Below are 15,983 nucleotides of genomic sequence, written 5' to 3'. Positions count from 1 at the left end.
AAAAGATACAGGTGGTCTTTGACTTAACCACCACAACGGGTTCCCTTCGCGCATGTGCACATTGCATTTGAAATCAGCACTAAATCTTACCTTTTCCTGCAGCCCCAATGAGTAAAACAGCTGAGAGGTAGCAATCCACTCTGCCGTGCCGATCAGCTGGGCTTCAAACAAAGGAAATACCGGACGGAATAGAATAGGGGCGGGTGGGCGGGACCAGTGGTGGGTTCCGGATCCCATTGCAACTGGTACGGTGCAATGGGCCCCGGTGTCTCCCACCTGCATGCGCTCAGCACCTACGCAGTGCACGCATGCGTCCTTACTTCTTGCGATGCTTCCGCAAGCCTCCGTGACGCTCCAGCTGCTTGGCGGAGTGTCAGACAGGCGCCATACGAGCTGTGCACGGAAACCCCGAAGAGCTCAAATACAAGTAAGGAGGATGGGTGGGCAAGTGGGACCTCCGGAGCACCATACCGGAACGGTACCCGGTGCTCCCCGCAGGCACGGTACGCCCGTACCGGGACATACTGTCTCCAACCCACCACTGGGCGGGACCAACTGATCACCGGAACTATCGGTTCGCCCAAACCAATCCGAACCGGGTGAGTCCCACCCCCTGCATCAGACCCAACTTTCACTCTTCAAATCTGCATCTCGACCCAGAACTACGCTTGACTTCTCCGTTCCCCAACTCTGCAGTTCTTGCAGCCGGAGGGCAAACTCAGAAAGATAAAGAGGTCTTTTAAGACTGCCAGCGAGGGCCAAGGTCAAAACTTGCATCTTTTAATGGGAAGCTGCGGGAATACATACATTCGTTTTTGTGCGTACAGTTCAGTCGTCTAACTGGCAAAGGGCTGCCACGCCCCGGTTGATCCAGTGCTTCTGGGGAAGGTCGGAAGGGATTTCGATGGAGAGGACGTAGTTGGTGGAGTGTCCCGTGGTGGACAAGGTGCCTCTCCGGGCGCTGGTTTTGTAGACGGGGCACAAGTAGATCCGCTCGTGCAAAAACTTGGCGCTCTCTCCGGGTTTCAGCCAAATGATGGGCAAGGTGTCGTAAAGGATTTTGGGGAAGGAGTCGCCGATCTGCATGGTCTCCCTGTCCCACCGGGCTCCTTCCAGAAAGAGGCCCTTGACGTAGGCGCCGTCTTCGGGCAGCTGCTTCATGGTGTGCTCCTGCCTCATCACCTGCAAGGAGGAGCAGACGGGACGAGAAGGAAGAAATAACGGGTCAGCCGACGTTCCTGGTTTCGAAGGAAGTGGGCGATGGGGGTTCAGAGGCTGCACTAAGTGTTGGCTTGCTGCCTGTGTTAAAGGCCGTCCCTGGGATTGGTAAACGAGGGTTACAGCGCTGGGCATCAGCTTTCAGAGTGTTGTGGCGCGCCAGCACAGCTGGCAGGAGATTCGGACAGCGAGGAGGTTGGGGAGGAACCTGGGCCAGGCCTGGAGTCTGGGGAAGGCTCTGATGAGGGCTCTGTGTCGGAGGCAGAGAGGGGGCCAGAGCCGTATGCCAGTTATCGGCTGCCTTCGGAGTCAGACATCAGTGAGGCAGAAGAACAGCTGGAGCCTGTTCCTAGTGTGCACATGTGCAGAGTTGCCAAATGAAGAGAACAGCTAAAGAACAGGGGTCGACTTGGGAGTAAGGCCACAGGTGGATGGTGAATGGCCTCTCCCATAGGGAATAAAGAAAGAGCGAAAGTTTGCAGGAGACAATTAGTTCAATTCATTAGGGCGAAGATCAGTTCCTGACTTCTTGCCAAGTAATTGCTGCTACAGCATGGCATTTGGTGGATATCGGCCTGGCAGCTCTCCAAGCCTGATAAAGATCTGTAGTTGTGAAACTTCATGAAAGACTGCTGGCCGGAGAGGAATTCCCTTTAACCTAAATAAAAGGTTTTTTTTTATCAGGACGAGGAGTATTCTTCATTATCTTGGGAAGCTTAGGTCAGAACACAGAGGGCCAAGAGAGTGGGTGTGGATCTCGCCACGGGGAGGGGAGGAGGGCATCGTGTTCCAGAGGGCAGGAACTGTGTCAGAAAAAGTTCTTGATGGAGGAGAATATTTGTAGTTCACGGATGAACTGTGGGGTCCTTGGTGGTCTCTGAGCTTGGTTGTTTCCTTATAGATATTTTATTACTCAACTAGATAACATCATCAGTGCTAGAAGAGGGTAGGGTTTTCAGAGGAGGAGGAGGAGGACCAGGAAGTCCTTGGTCCTCTCTGAGCTTGGTTGTTTCTTGCAGACATTTTGTCACCCAACTAGGTAACAACATCAGTGCTAGGAAGCACATTATAAGCACAATTAAAATGAGCTGTATATATATATATTTAAGCCCAAGCCTGAAGATGGCAAGTGAGATCTTGCCGAAACGTTGCCAAGACAATCTCAATCCTACACGGGAAAAGACCCGAATACAACAAAACCAGCATACCTACACACACACACACACACACACACACACACACACACACACACACACACTTTACCTCAAATTCAAATCCAATATGATCGATTGGGATAGTATACTTTCTGGCGTAATTCTGAGAGACTCCCGTCAGGAAAGACTGAGTGAAATAGAAACCAGAGATCCAAAATACATTCGGGGGTCCGTGTTTGATCCATTCCTGAGATGAAAGGGAATGAACAAATATTTTGATGAAATGGAGCATCAAAACACCAGCCGCCAAGTATCCTAGGATGACTCAATTTCTAATCCTTTGTCTGAAGTGCTGTGTTCAAAGGATTAAGAATAACATCAGTGAGCCGTGACTAGCTTGGCAGAAAATTTTGCTGCGTTTTCCAAATTGTAACATGTAAAAAAAAAAAAGCCAAGGGGATAAAAACACCAGGAATTGAATTGTCACATATTTTTTTCAAAACATTTAATGATATTTAAGTGATATTACAGCTGCCAGAGAATGGAGTTTGGTAGATGAAAAGAACCCAACAGACCGAAAACCCATTAGCCAGGATAAATTCAATATGCTTATGGTTAATTAATTGTGGGTGACATTTGCTTGTTCTGGCTCTCCCAAAATAACAAAGCAGCTAAATCAATCAATTAGGATCAGTTTTCTCAACGAACTGAACACATCAAGTGCCATAATCACTCTAGCAAGGAATGCAATCTTTGAAGACCCCACTGGGACATTTCATCATTTAATGAAAGGTAAAGCTATAGGTTCCTCTCGCACATATGTGCTAGTCATTCCCAACTCTAGGGGGCTCATCTCCGTTTCAAAGCGGAAGAGGCAGCGCTGTCCAGAGATGTCTCCGCGGTCATGTGGCCGGCAGGACTCAACGCCAAAAGCGCACAGAACACTGTTACCTTCCCACCAAAGGTAGTTCAATAAAAGTTGTGTTAGCACTCATAATTTGCGCCTCTTGTCTAGACTACAGATAGTTCTTGGTTTGTTTGTTTGTTTGTTTGTTTTTATTGGATTTATATGCCGCCCTTCTCCCAAAGTTCTTGAGTTACAACCTGCCCAAAATTTACGTTGCCAAACGAAACAGTTATTAAGTGAAATTTGTCTCGTTTTAGGACCTTTTTTTTGGCCATAATTGCCAAGTGAATCCCATGGTTGCCAAGGGAATCTGGCTCCCCCATTGACTTTGCTTGTCAGGAGGTTGCAAAAGGGGGTCACGTGATCCCTGAACCCTCACAAATACTGAGGTTTCATCGTGTGACCATGGGGATGCCACAACAGTTGTAAGTGTGAAAAACGGTCGTAAGTCCCTTTTTTTCGGCGCCGTTCTCACTTTGAACCACTATAAGTCGAGAACTGCCTGTATCTCCCAAGAATGCGATGATGCTTTTGACAAGGGTGCCAAATTAACCAACTTGAGACTTTTAAGCTTACCTGAAAAAAGACCAACCGTGTCACTAAGTCGGTCACGTAACTCCCCAGGGGTTTGAGGGATGGGTAGGATTTGGCCGCCCACATAGCTGGCACTTTGCCCACGATCATGCTGTTGAAAACTTCCTCCAATTCCGAAGACATCAACACCAGGCCTTTGATGGCTTTGCCCAGGCTGATCAAACTGCTCCGGACGACCTCCGTAAGCCTAATGGAAACAAAATACCCCCAAAGTGAGTACTCTCTTTCAAGCTAGGTTGGGAAGAGGAAGAGGAGGAAGCTGGAAGTGGTTGCAGTTCTTGTTATTTTGCCTGCTCGCTCTCCCAGAAAGACAAATAAGTTGGAATGAAAAGGCAGAGAAAGGAAAGGAACCCAAGTCTTCAAGAATTAATTGTTGCTTTGGATAGTTGCTCCTTTCCCCCAAACTGCCAAGGTTCCAATTTTGTGGACTGCTCCATAATCCAATGCTTCTCAACCTTGGCAGCTTGATGATGTGTGGACTTCAATTCCCAGAATTTATTTATTTATTAAGTTTGTTGAACATGGACGAGAATTCCCCAGCCAGTGTTTGAAATCCACACGTCTTCAGGTTGCCAAAATTGAGAACCACTGCACTAAAGCCATCATTTCTAAAGAAAAGCAAGCTGAGAAATAATTGCATTCTGCTAATAATATAAACCTCTGAAGTCTCCCAGGTAAAAGCACAGTCAAAAGTTATAAGGTGACATGAGCAGCAGCCTTGTTGATCTCTTGAGACAGTTGATTAGCAGCTACTAAATCACAGGCAACTTTGAGATAACTCTGTACCAGTTTTATCTGTGGATGGGGAAGTACCACTTTAGGTACCCAAATGCCACAATTACACACACATGTGCTGGTTGTCTGAAATGTTTTAAGACTACGTCCTGACTCCCTCCCGTTTATGTATGCATGTCATGCAGAGTTTTACCTGTTAAACCTGATCAGCTCCTGCCTGAGTACCGTGTTCATGGATTCCTCATACAGCACCGGGTACAATTTCATCACGTGTTCGAGGTCAAAATCATCAGGTAGCTTGGAAAGGATATCCTGAGCCAATTCTTCAACCGTTTCCTGAAATTAGGAGATGGGATCACCGAGAGGCGAAATCAACTGGGAAATGGCGAATGCTTTGTTAGTGTTTGTTTTATTTTACGTATTTTCACATGCATTGTTTTTTCAGTGTTTTGTGGCAAAAGTTGATGTCTCTGTTCGGAGTTTTAATTAACCATCTAGATATCAGCCTTTTGGGCATCTGTTTGTTTGTTTTGTTTGTTTTTATTGGATTTATATGCCGCCCTTCTCCCAAAGGACTCAGGGCGGCGTACAACATTAAAAAACACACATCCCAAAAGTTAAGAAGAAATTAAATATATATCCAAAGAAACAAATCGAATTTATAGAACAATACATTTAAAAATGAGTTAAAATTAACAGGCCAGGCCGGCTTGCTGGAAAAGCCAACTTTTTAGGGCGTGTCGGAAGGACCGGAGGTCAGGGATGATGCAAAGCTCCGAGGGCAGCTCATTTCAGGGACCGGTTCCGTGGAGAGAGGTTTTCCATGAACCAGATGGGGCGTGGTTTTGTGTAGTGCCTGCATTCCACGGAGGGGGCTTCACTTGTTTGCGTGGCCTCATTGCTGGCATGCGCCGGTGCTGGTCAATGGGCCAGGGGTTGGAGACCCCTGCTCTTGATTGCTTTTCTTTGGAGACCTCTGGATGGGAAGCCTTTATTTTTTTCAACAACAGCATATTCATCCATCCATCCATTCCATTCCATTTCTATTCTATTTCTATTCCATCACAATCAAAGCACAAACTATTTGGTCTAAAGATCGAGTAATGGGTTGTTGTTGTTTGCTCTACAGGCTGACTTGGACTTATAGAGGCTGCAGGCTTTGGGGAACAGGGTAGCCCAGTGACGGGGAACCTTTTTGGCATCAAATGCCCAAATAAGAACATCCGTGCATGCCGGAGCACCAGAAACCCAGCTGGCTGGTGCGCGTGTCTGGTTTTTGGCCATTTTAGGCTATTTTGGGGGCATTTTCAGGCATTTTCCCCAGCAATTTTGGGTTGGTTTTTTGGGCCAAAAACGCCCTGGAAAATGGTCTGAAAACAGCCCAAAAACAGCCACTTTTGGGGGGCCATTTTCAAAGACCAGCTGGCGACTGCGCACATGCCCACGGAGAGGGCTTTGTGCGCCAATTCTGGCATGCATGCCATAGGTTCGCCATCACGGGAGTAGCCAATACCCCCAACATCCGATGCGACCACAACTTCTATACAGGTAGTCCTCCACTTACCCCCCAAAATTTCTGTTGCTAAGCAAGATAGTTGTTAAGTGAGATTTGCCTGATTTTATGTCCTTTTTGCCAGAATTGTTAAGCGAATCATCCGGTCGTTAAGCAAATCTGGCTTCCCCACTGACTTTGCTTGTTGGAACCGGACTCCGAAGGTTACACATGGTGATCCCACGACCACAGGACACATGATAAATACATGCCAGTTGCCAAACACCCGACATGACCATTGGGATGCTTCCACAGTCGTAAGTGTGAACACCAGTCCTAAGGCACTGTGTTTAATGCTGCTGTAACTTTGAACAGTCACTAAAATAATGGTTGTAAGTTGAGCATTGCCTGCCCTCAAAAGGTAAGGCCAGAGCTCATGTATCTATGCGTTTGTTTTGCAATATTTGTACCTGTGGAGATTTCCCTCCTCCTCCAGCCTCTCTTGGCAGCGTCAACAAGACCCCGTTGAAAAGCAGGTTGGTCTCTTGGTTATCCTTCGTAATGTCGGCGTTCTCGTGAAGGCCGAATATTTCAGGATGGGTTGAAATTGGCAGTGTTCTCAAATAATCTATGTAAGACTAGGACAAAACAAGGCAGAGCCAAAGCTAAAGAATTCAGACAACTGTACATTTTATCAAGGACACGAGGAGCAGGTTCGGTAGATTGTCAGAAGGTACTTTTATATATATGATATGATATACACCATAATTGAAAATTGAAAATTACATTAATATAACTTTAAGATAAGATAAAATAAAGTACAAATCTTACTATCTAAATCTTACATTTTGGCAAGAGCTATGTTGCCCACCTCCTTCAGCAGGCGAACGGAAGATCAGAAGGCATGCGCATTAATCATTGTCAGATAAGAAACAATCCATTCTACTGTATAACTCAGAATATAAGCACAAGTTGACAAACCAATTAACGCAGTGACAGGGTCAGAGTTGGCTTCCTTTGGGTATGTGCCGACATGTTGCTCCTAATAAATAACTGGATTTCTTTTGAAGCTTGGCTCGAGGCATCCATCAGAAACCCGATAGCAAGCCAACTCTGACCCCATGTAATTTACGGCCCAATTATGACCCTGTTTTCCCCCCCTCCCTCCAGGGTGTGTCATAAATCACATTCTCCAACAGAGCACTTTTGCGGGCTATAGAGATCAGGCCCCTTCAGCTACTGTGGGTAACCTGGGAGACAGCCTTGAGAAAGATATGCGTGGAAGGTGCTGCTGTGTGTGGCTGCTGTGCTATTTCCTCGGTTTCCCCCCTTTTCTATGGCAACTATAGGGCAGGCTGGGGATGCTTTGTGAGTTGACACAGTACTTTTTAAAAATCATGGTGCCTAATTGATGTAGGTTACGATCCCAGTATCATTCAACCTCATGTTTTCTCACCTGGTAAGTCCCAAAGGGAGGTATATAATATTCACCCCCTGGAGAAAGTTTATAGCATTCCTCAGTTTCAATCTCTTTGCAGTAGACTAGGGAGAGAAGCGAAAGGAGGAGACGTCGATCCTTATCATCTGTCACTCTTCCACCATAATTGCATTCCCCTGGAAACAGAAGAGTTGCATCGGGAGAGCGAAGGTGAGAAGATTTACACCTAAGGGACACATGCGGGTTGTCATCTGGAACAGGGGTCTCCAACCTTAGCAACTTGAAGACTTGTGGACTTCAACTCCCAGAATTCCTCAGCCAGCTTGTGGACTTCGACTCCCAGAATTCCTCAGCCAGCTTGTGGACTTCAACTCCCAGAATTCCTCAGCCAGCTTTTGCTGACTGAGGAATTCTGGAAATTGAAGTCCACAAGTCTTCAAGTTGCCAAGGTTGGAGACCCCTGACTTGGAAGATATGAGGTTGAGGAAGAATACAAAATAGATGGCAGATTACTCTTGGTGGACATGCATTTCCACAGCTGGTGTCATGCCACCATAATTGGCGCCAGAATTTCCACTGGTAAGCAAGGTAGTTTGTTAAGTGAATCATGTGGTCCTTAAGCGAAGCCAGCTTCCCCCATTGACTTTGCTTGTCAGAAGCCGGCTGGGAGAGGCTCAGATGGCAATCAGGTGATCCCGGGAGGATGCAGCTGAATATATGCCAGTTGTCGAGAACCCAAATTTTGATCACACAACCCTGGGGATGTTTGCAGCAGTTGTAAGTGCAAAGACTGATCATGTCACTTTTTTCTCATGGGTTAAACCAGGGGTCAGCAATCTTAAACACTCAAAAAGCCACAAAGGTCCTAAACGGAAGCACCCCGTTCAATTCTGGAGCCGATCGGAAGTCCAGTTCCCCCATCATAGAGTCTCCTCCTAGCACGGCGTCCTTTTTCCTCTGCTGACCAGAAGTCCAGTTCCCCCACCGCAGAGTCTCCTCCTAGCACGGCATCCTTTTTCCTCTACCTGTCCTAACCGAAATCCCTATCAATTGTGGCGCTGACCGGTGACAGGGAGCCGCAGCAGAGGGGTGAAAGAGCCACATGCGGCTCCAGAGCTGCAGGTTGCTGACCCCTGGGTTAAACAAACTTTAGTGGCCTGGTATTTAATAACACTAAATTATGCACTCTTTTTTATTAACCTGAGTAAGAATCTACCGCAAGCAGATCTGGACAAGAGACTAAAATGATAGGGAATTCCTGTTCTATTTTTCACCGCTGAAATTGGGAGAGGGAAATCTATTCTCATTAAAGTATGGTTTTGCATTATGCGAGCATCCTGCTGGTTCGGACAGGGCTGTGTTCAATGTAAATGGGAATTAATTTGATTTTGATCAAATTCAATTCAATCGCACAGTAGCAAGTGCCTGTCATGGTTTGTAATCAACCCTTTCCCATAGCTTAACGTTAGTGCAAATGCAGCCACTGTAGCTCGTTCAATAAACCATGGGTAGTACAACAGATCGGGTCTTAACCGTCGTATGCAAACCAAGCCAGAAGGTGTCCTGTACCTGTAAGGTAAGTTAGAGCTTCGAATGGGGTTTCTTCGTATTCGTTCAGAAACATCTGGATTTGCCTCAAGCTGATTCTAAGATCAGATTCGTTGAATTCATAGGGAATATTCCAACCTGTTCAATTCGGGAGGACGGGGGGCGGGAGAAGGAAAAGCACAGGAAGATGTTTATTCTGACACATGAATGAGATGAAATGCAATCCTGAAATTATGCTATAATCAATGAATTGGTCCTCGAGTTACCACAATAGCCTTTATTGCTCTATTATTCTGCTAGTTGTAATTTGTACGACACGGCTCTCTCGTGCGGGAGAAACTCTCATTAGGCAAAAGGGCCTGGGCAGGAAGTAGCAACAGCAATAGCACTTAAACTTATATATCACTTCACAATGCTTTACAGCCCTCTCTAAGTGGTTTACAGAGTCAGCCTGTTGCCCCCAACAATCTGGGTCCCCATTTGACCAGCCTCAGAAGGCTGGAAGGCTGAGTCCACCTTGAGCCATTCTGAATCCAATTCCTGGTATATGGACAGAGTTAGCCTACAATATTGTATTCTAACCACTGGGAGGGAAAGAGGGAGAGAGGAAGGAAGGAAATGGGAAGGAAGGAAGGGCAACAGCACTTATACATTGCTTCACAGTGCTTTTACAGCCCTCTCTAAGCAGTTTACAGAGTCAGCCTATTACCCCCAACAATCTGGGTCCTCATTTGACCAACCAAGGAAGGATGGAAGGCTGAGTTGGTCAGGATCGAACTGCTGGCAGTCGGCAGAGTTAGCCTGCAATACTGCATTCTAACCACTGCGCCACCACGGTTCTAGTAACCGTCTTGACCTCAACAAAACCTCGATTCCTTCATTTAAAAAATGAAACGAAATCATAGGTCCACGATAACTCTGAACGGTGACTGTAACCAATTGTAAGTTGAGGACTACAAGTCTACAAAGAACAGCCTCAACAGAAATCTGAAGAACCTTCAGGCTATTCAAGCGGGACAATCCCAATGCAACTGGGAAGAGCAAACTGGGGGCTCCTGTCTCACCCAGCGGGCCAAAGTTTCTCCGTTCTTGCACCAGGGCATGGAAGAAGCAGAGCCCAAACAGCATCTTGTGCCAAATTTCCTTTTTTTCACAGCTGCCAAAGAAGGCGGGATCGGAAATCGGGTCATTGAGGTAGGAGCGGAGCAGATTCGCGCGGACACCTTTGGGCGGCTCGTTGGTCATCTTGATCCCGTTTTGGAGGATGCTGACGGGAAATTTTTCCGATGGGTAACTGGTCAGCCACAACCTGAGAAGCCAGAAGAGAAAAGTTCAGAAGAGATGGGCGCTCCGTCACTGGAGGTTTTAAAGAAGAGATTGGATGGTCATTTGTCCAGAAGAGGGCAGGAGCATCTAACCTTGGCAACTTTGTGGACTTTAACTCCGAGAATTCCCCCGCCAGCATGAATTCTGGGAGTTGAAATCCAAAAGTCCCAAAAGCTCCCTTCCCACCAAAGGTGGTCCCTATTTTTCTACTTGCTTTTTTACAAGCTTTCGAACTGCTAGGTTGGCAGAAGCTGGGACAAGTAACGGGAGCTCATTCCGTTATGCAGTGCTAGGGATTCAAACTGCCGACTTTTCGATCGACAACCTCGGCGTCTTAGCCCCTGAGCACACCACGTCCCTTCTACTGCCTTTAAGAAGAGACTAAATTAAATCCTTGCCTGAATTTGGCATGGGTATTCTCAGGCACGATGACTTCCTCGCAGATTTTTTCCAAAGCAGGCATCCAGCTGGTGGCCAGATGACAGTTCTGCAACACAACCCAAGTTCCATCGTTGATCGCCCGGTTGATCATCTTGGCTGCGATGGGGCCTTGTCCTTGTCCCAAAGAAATGGTCTGGATGTTCTCCATTCCAAGATCATCGGCGAACTTCAGCAAACCTAGTCAAGACACACAACTGTTTTCAATATTTTTTTCCCAAAGCACCTGAAGGCCAGGCAAGAAACAACAGATGGAAACTGAACAAGGAGAGGTTCAACCTAGAAATAAGGAGAAATTTTCTGACAGTGAGAACAATCAACCAATGAAACAGAAGTTGCCTTTGGGAGTCGTGGGAGCTTCATCATTGGAAGCTTTCAAGATGAGACTGGACTCCCACCTGTCAGGAATGGTGTAGGGTCTCTTGCTCGAGCAGGGCAGTTGGACTAGAAGAACTCCAAGATCCCTTTGAAGTTTATTAATATGTTATTCTATTGTTCTGGGTCAACCTATTTTCCAAAACATCAGAAGGCAAGACAAGAAACCATGGATGGAAACTAACCAAGGAGGGAAGCCACCTAGAAGTAAGGAGAAATTTCCTAACAGTGGAATGACTTGACTTTAGAAGTTCTGGGAGCTTCACTTCTGGAAGCTTTCAAGAAGAGACTGGACAACCATCTGTCAGAAATGGTGTAGGGGCTCCTGTTTAAGCAACGGGTTGGGCTAGAATCAATGACCTACAAGGTCCAACTCTTATTATTCTATTCTATTCCATAAAGGTCTTTTTTTTCCAAAAGAAGTGTGCATGCCATCCCCATAAGTAAGAATGTGTGAACTTCCAAAGGTTGATGACCCAGTGTCCTCTTCTACCATTGGCCATGGACATCGCCCATGGATTCAAAGCACATTGTTATGGTTAGGAGGGTGCTGACTTTTCCAGCCCACCCTATCTACCTTCCCTGACAAAATACATGGGAAAATCTCACTGGGGGGAAAACCCAGTTAGGGTTAGGGTTAGCTCCCCATGAATTTGGGGGGCAAAATGGACATCGCCAATGGATTCGGAGAACATTGTTATGGTTAGGAGGGTGCTGACTTTTCCAGCCCGCCCTATCTACCTTCCCTGACAAAATACATGGGAAAATCTCACTGGGGGGAAAACCCACTTAGGGTTAGGGTTAGCTCCCCATGAATTTGGGGAGCAAAATGGACATCGCCAATGGATTCGGAGAACATTGTTATGGTTAGGAGGGTGCTGACTTTTCCAGCCCACCCTATCTACCTTCCCTGACAAAATACATGGGAAAATCTCACTGGGGGGAAAACCCAGTTAGGGTTAGGGTTAGCTCCCCATGAATTTGGGGGGCAAAATGGACATCGCCAATGGATTCGGAGAACATTGTTATGGTTAGGAGAGTGCTGACTTTTCCAGCCGGCCCTATCTACCTTCCCTGACAAAATACATGGGAAAATCTCACTGGGGGGAAAACCCACTTAGGGTTAGGGTTAGCTCCCCATGAATTTGGGGAGCAAAATGGACATCGCCAATGGATTCGGAGAACATTGTTATGGTTAGGAGGGTGCTGACTTTTCCAGCCCACCCTATCTACCTTCCCTGACAAAATACATGGGAAAATCTCACTGGGGGGAAAACCCAGTTAGGGTTAGGGTTAGCTCCCCATGAATTTGGGGGGCAAAATGGACATCGCCAATGGATTCGGAGAACATTGTTATGGTTAGGAGGGTGCTGACTTTTCCAGCCCGCCCTATCTACCTTCCCTGGCAAAATACATGGGAAAATCTCACTGGGGGGAAAACCCACTTAGGGTTAGGGTTAGCTCCCCATGAATTTGGGGAGCAAAATGGATATTGCCAATGGATTCGGAGAACATTGTTATGGTTAGGAGGGTGCTGACTTTTCCAGCCCGCCCTATCTACCTTCCCTGGCAAAATACATGGGAAAATCTCACTGGGGGGAAAACCCAGTTAGGGTTAGGGTTAGCTCCCCATGAATTTGGGGAGCAAAATGGATATTGCCAATGGATTCGGAGAACATTGTTATGGTTAGGAGGGTGCTGACTTTTCCAGCCCGCCCTATCTACCTTCCCTGGCAAAATACATGGGAAAATCTCACTGGGGGGAAAACCCACTTAGGGTTAGGGTTAGCTCCCCATGAATTTGGGGAGCAAAATGGACATCGCCAATGGATTCGGAGAACATTGTTATGGTTAGGAGGGTGCTGACTTTTCCAGCCCGCCCTATCTACCTTCCCTGACAAAATACATGGGAAAATCTCACTGGGGGGAAAACCCACTTAGGGTTAGGGTTAGCTCCCCATGAATTTGGGGAGCAAAATGGATATTGCCAATGGATTCGGAGAACATTGTTATGGTTAGGAGGGTGCCGACTTTTCCAGCCTGCCCTATCTACCGTCCCTGGCAAAATACATGGGGAAATCTCACTGGGGGGAAAACCCACTTAGGGTTAGGGTTAGCTCCCCATGAATTTGGGGAGCAAAATGGATATTGCCAATGGATTCGGAGAACATTGTTATGGTTAGGAGGGTGCTGACTTTTCCAGCCCACCCTCTCTTTGTTCCCTGGCAAAATACATGGGAAAATCCCATTGGGAGGGAAACCCACTTAGGCTTAGGGTTAGCTCCCCTTGACTTCGGGGAGCAAAATGGACATCGCCAACGGATTTGGAGTGCATAGTTACGGTTAGGAGGGTGCTGACTTTTCCAGCCCAATCTACCTACTTTCCATGGAAAAATCCATGGAAAAATCCCGTTTGGGGGGGGGACCCATTTAGCCTTAGGGTTAGCTCCCCATAAATTTGGGGAGCAAGAACCTGAGAACCTCCACAGACATTTAACAGAGACAGCTTTTGGGACAGAGAGCCTAGTTTCCTTCCTTGCCACCAACCAAAATCCAAGCAGAATTGAATTGAACTGGATTCCAATCTCACCTGCCATGGGATCAGCCCCCGGGGACAGGACAAAAATCAGGGGGGCGCAGCAGTTGGAGTCACCGTAACTTCCAGCGAGATCGAAGGTTGGAGGTTCAATGAAGGTCCTCCCCATTTTCTCCATGATGAACAACTGGGTGGCTGGGATAATTTTGTCAGGTCGCAAACACCGGAGCACCACCATGCGGTCGAGACCCGTCAGATTATCCCACCCATCGGGGAACTCTTCTTCGTGAGGTTTGGCTGAATCATAAATGGTTTTCCACTCCAGGACGTGAGATTCGAAGTGATCCATCAAGCCAGCGAGGTTTTTGAGGCCCGAAGCGCGGACAATCTCGGCCCAAGCTTTCTCGCTCAACCACTCTGAGGCGGGGTTGGGGTAGGGGTTCTCCAAGGCCACCCCTCCGGTCAACAAAAAGCGCCAAACTTCATCATCGACTTCGTTCTTCCCTTTCAAAATCCCAATGGAGAGAAGGAGGGAGAAAAGCAACTTGTCCTTTTCAAACAAGGACCGGCAGACGTTATTGTAGATGCTTATGGTGAAATGGTTGATGATGTTTTCGATTCGTTCCTCCAAAATGTCGCTTTTCCTACTGTTGGCGAGCGACTGGACGTAGAGGTTAATGAACCATATCAAGGAATACTGGTACATCGGCTCGATGTGTGCTAGGTCAGAAATGCAGAAGAAGACGGTTGCGGAATGGACCGCCACAGGTTTGTATCCCATCCGCGTAGCGTCGATCTCCATCTCCGTCACATTGGCGATTTCTTGCTTCTCAGAGATTTCTTCCGACAGTTGTTTGGAAGAGGAGAGAACTTTGATGGCCGTCTCATCTTCTAAGATGTTTCCTTCCGACTTGGAGAGGACCTCCAGGATCTTGTCTTCAATTTCCTTCAGCTGCTTCTTGTTCGCCGCACTCTCGACGATCAGCTTGTTCTTCTTCTCTTCCAGTTCCGGTTTTTCTTTGGCGGCCACAATCCCAAGGAGCTGGTCCTGGAGTCCCAGAGGCGTAATCATAAAATTGAGTAGGCAAACCTTGACCGCCACTTCAGGGAGGTAGTGAGGGTTCCTCAAACGGGTGGTGATGTAGAACCTGAAGTCTTTGGAGAACTCGATGATGTTCTCCCCCAGTCTCATATACTCAACTCCCTGCTGCTTGAACGTTGTCTTTAGCAGAACAGGCTCCAGGAAAGCGTCCAGCTCCTCGCCAATATTTTCAAGGAGGACCGGCGTTCCAAACTGGATGGCGTTCTCCAACGACCTGACGTAGTTGGTGTCGGATAACTTGATGACTGAGAGTTTGTTGCCCTTTTCCATGTTCTTGACCCACTTGTTGGCTTGTCCTTGAGGGTCGATCATGAGCGCCCATCGTCGCGAGTTGGACACAATGATGCCGTTGTCGATCGAGAAGGAATCGATGGGCAATCCTGCAATCTGCCAGGCGCGGATCTTGACGGGATCCCCTAAAGTGTTACTCAGGCTGAAATCGTTTGAGCAAGGGATATCCTTCTCCTTGCATAAGGCCAGCCACTTCTGCTGACTTTCCAGGCGGTAATCCACAGTGAAGGCCCCCAGATAAGCCACCGTCCCCGAAGACAGCAAGACGTCTCCTGTCAGATCGGTGTAGCGGATTCCCAGCAGGCGGGCGGCTTCCGTCCACCTCTCCTTCTCGCCCCCTAATCCGCTGATCAATTTCTCGGCTCGGATCAGCTTCTGGGAGCATATCTCAATGTTGTCCTCCAGCTCTTTCTTCCGGTTATTCATCTCTTCAAACTCGTCGTTCAGAGCTTGGAGACGGTCCATCAGGGTCTTGAGCTCCGCGCGCTTCGTGTTGAGTTTCTGCATCTGGATGTCGAGCAAGCCCTCCGCCTCTCGGAGGCGTTCCCGCTTGGGGGCAACGACCTTGGCGACACGGTCGTAGACCTCCATGGCTCTCACCCACTTACATAAGCCTTCGCAGGCCGAAGAGACATTTTTGATGACGGCGGGCTGGAAATCGGGGTGGTTGATAAACCTCTCTCGGATTCTCTTCATTATTACGGCAGGAATGTTATCTTTGTCGTACGTCTTCAGGCCCTCAAGGAATTTCAGATCCCCCAGGATCTTTTTAGAACTTCCCCAGTAATCTTCTATCATTTTACCTGCATTTCACAACAGAACACATAAA

General features: G+C 47.5%; 1 protein-coding gene across 1 annotated transcript in view; it reads right to left on the bottom strand.

Annotated features, from left to right (window-relative positions):
• Positions 1 to 432: 432 nt before the first annotated feature.
• Positions 433 to 15,983, bottom strand: part of DNAH3 (dynein axonemal heavy chain 3) — a gene marked incomplete at its 5' end in the record, with an annotated part of 77,721 nt that continues 62,170 nt past the window's right edge. Inside the window, 10 exons of the mRNA XM_081965497.1 lie at positions 433 to 1,182; positions 2,482 to 2,619; positions 3,856 to 4,060; positions 4,802 to 4,944; positions 6,571 to 6,738; positions 7,557 to 7,714; positions 9,108 to 9,224; positions 10,151 to 10,395; positions 10,811 to 11,030; positions 13,816 to 15,957. Coding sequence (XP_081821623.1) covers positions 829 to 1,182; positions 2,482 to 2,619; positions 3,856 to 4,060; positions 4,802 to 4,944; positions 6,571 to 6,738; positions 7,557 to 7,714; positions 9,108 to 9,224; positions 10,151 to 10,395; positions 10,811 to 11,030; positions 13,816 to 15,957 — 3,890 coding nt within the window. The 3' untranslated portion in view covers positions 433 to 828. The remainder of the gene's footprint in view (positions 1,183 to 2,481; positions 2,620 to 3,855; positions 4,061 to 4,801; positions 4,945 to 6,570; positions 6,739 to 7,556; positions 7,715 to 9,107; positions 9,225 to 10,150; positions 10,396 to 10,810; positions 11,031 to 13,815; positions 15,958 to 15,983) is intronic.

Source organism: Natrix helvetica (assembly GCF_964273705.1).
Source record: "Natrix helvetica genome assembly, chromosome: 13".
Taxonomy (NCBI): domain Eukaryota; kingdom Metazoa; phylum Chordata; class Lepidosauria; order Squamata; family Natricidae; genus Natrix; species Natrix helvetica.
This window is presented reverse-complemented; position numbering and strand designations above follow the sequence as displayed.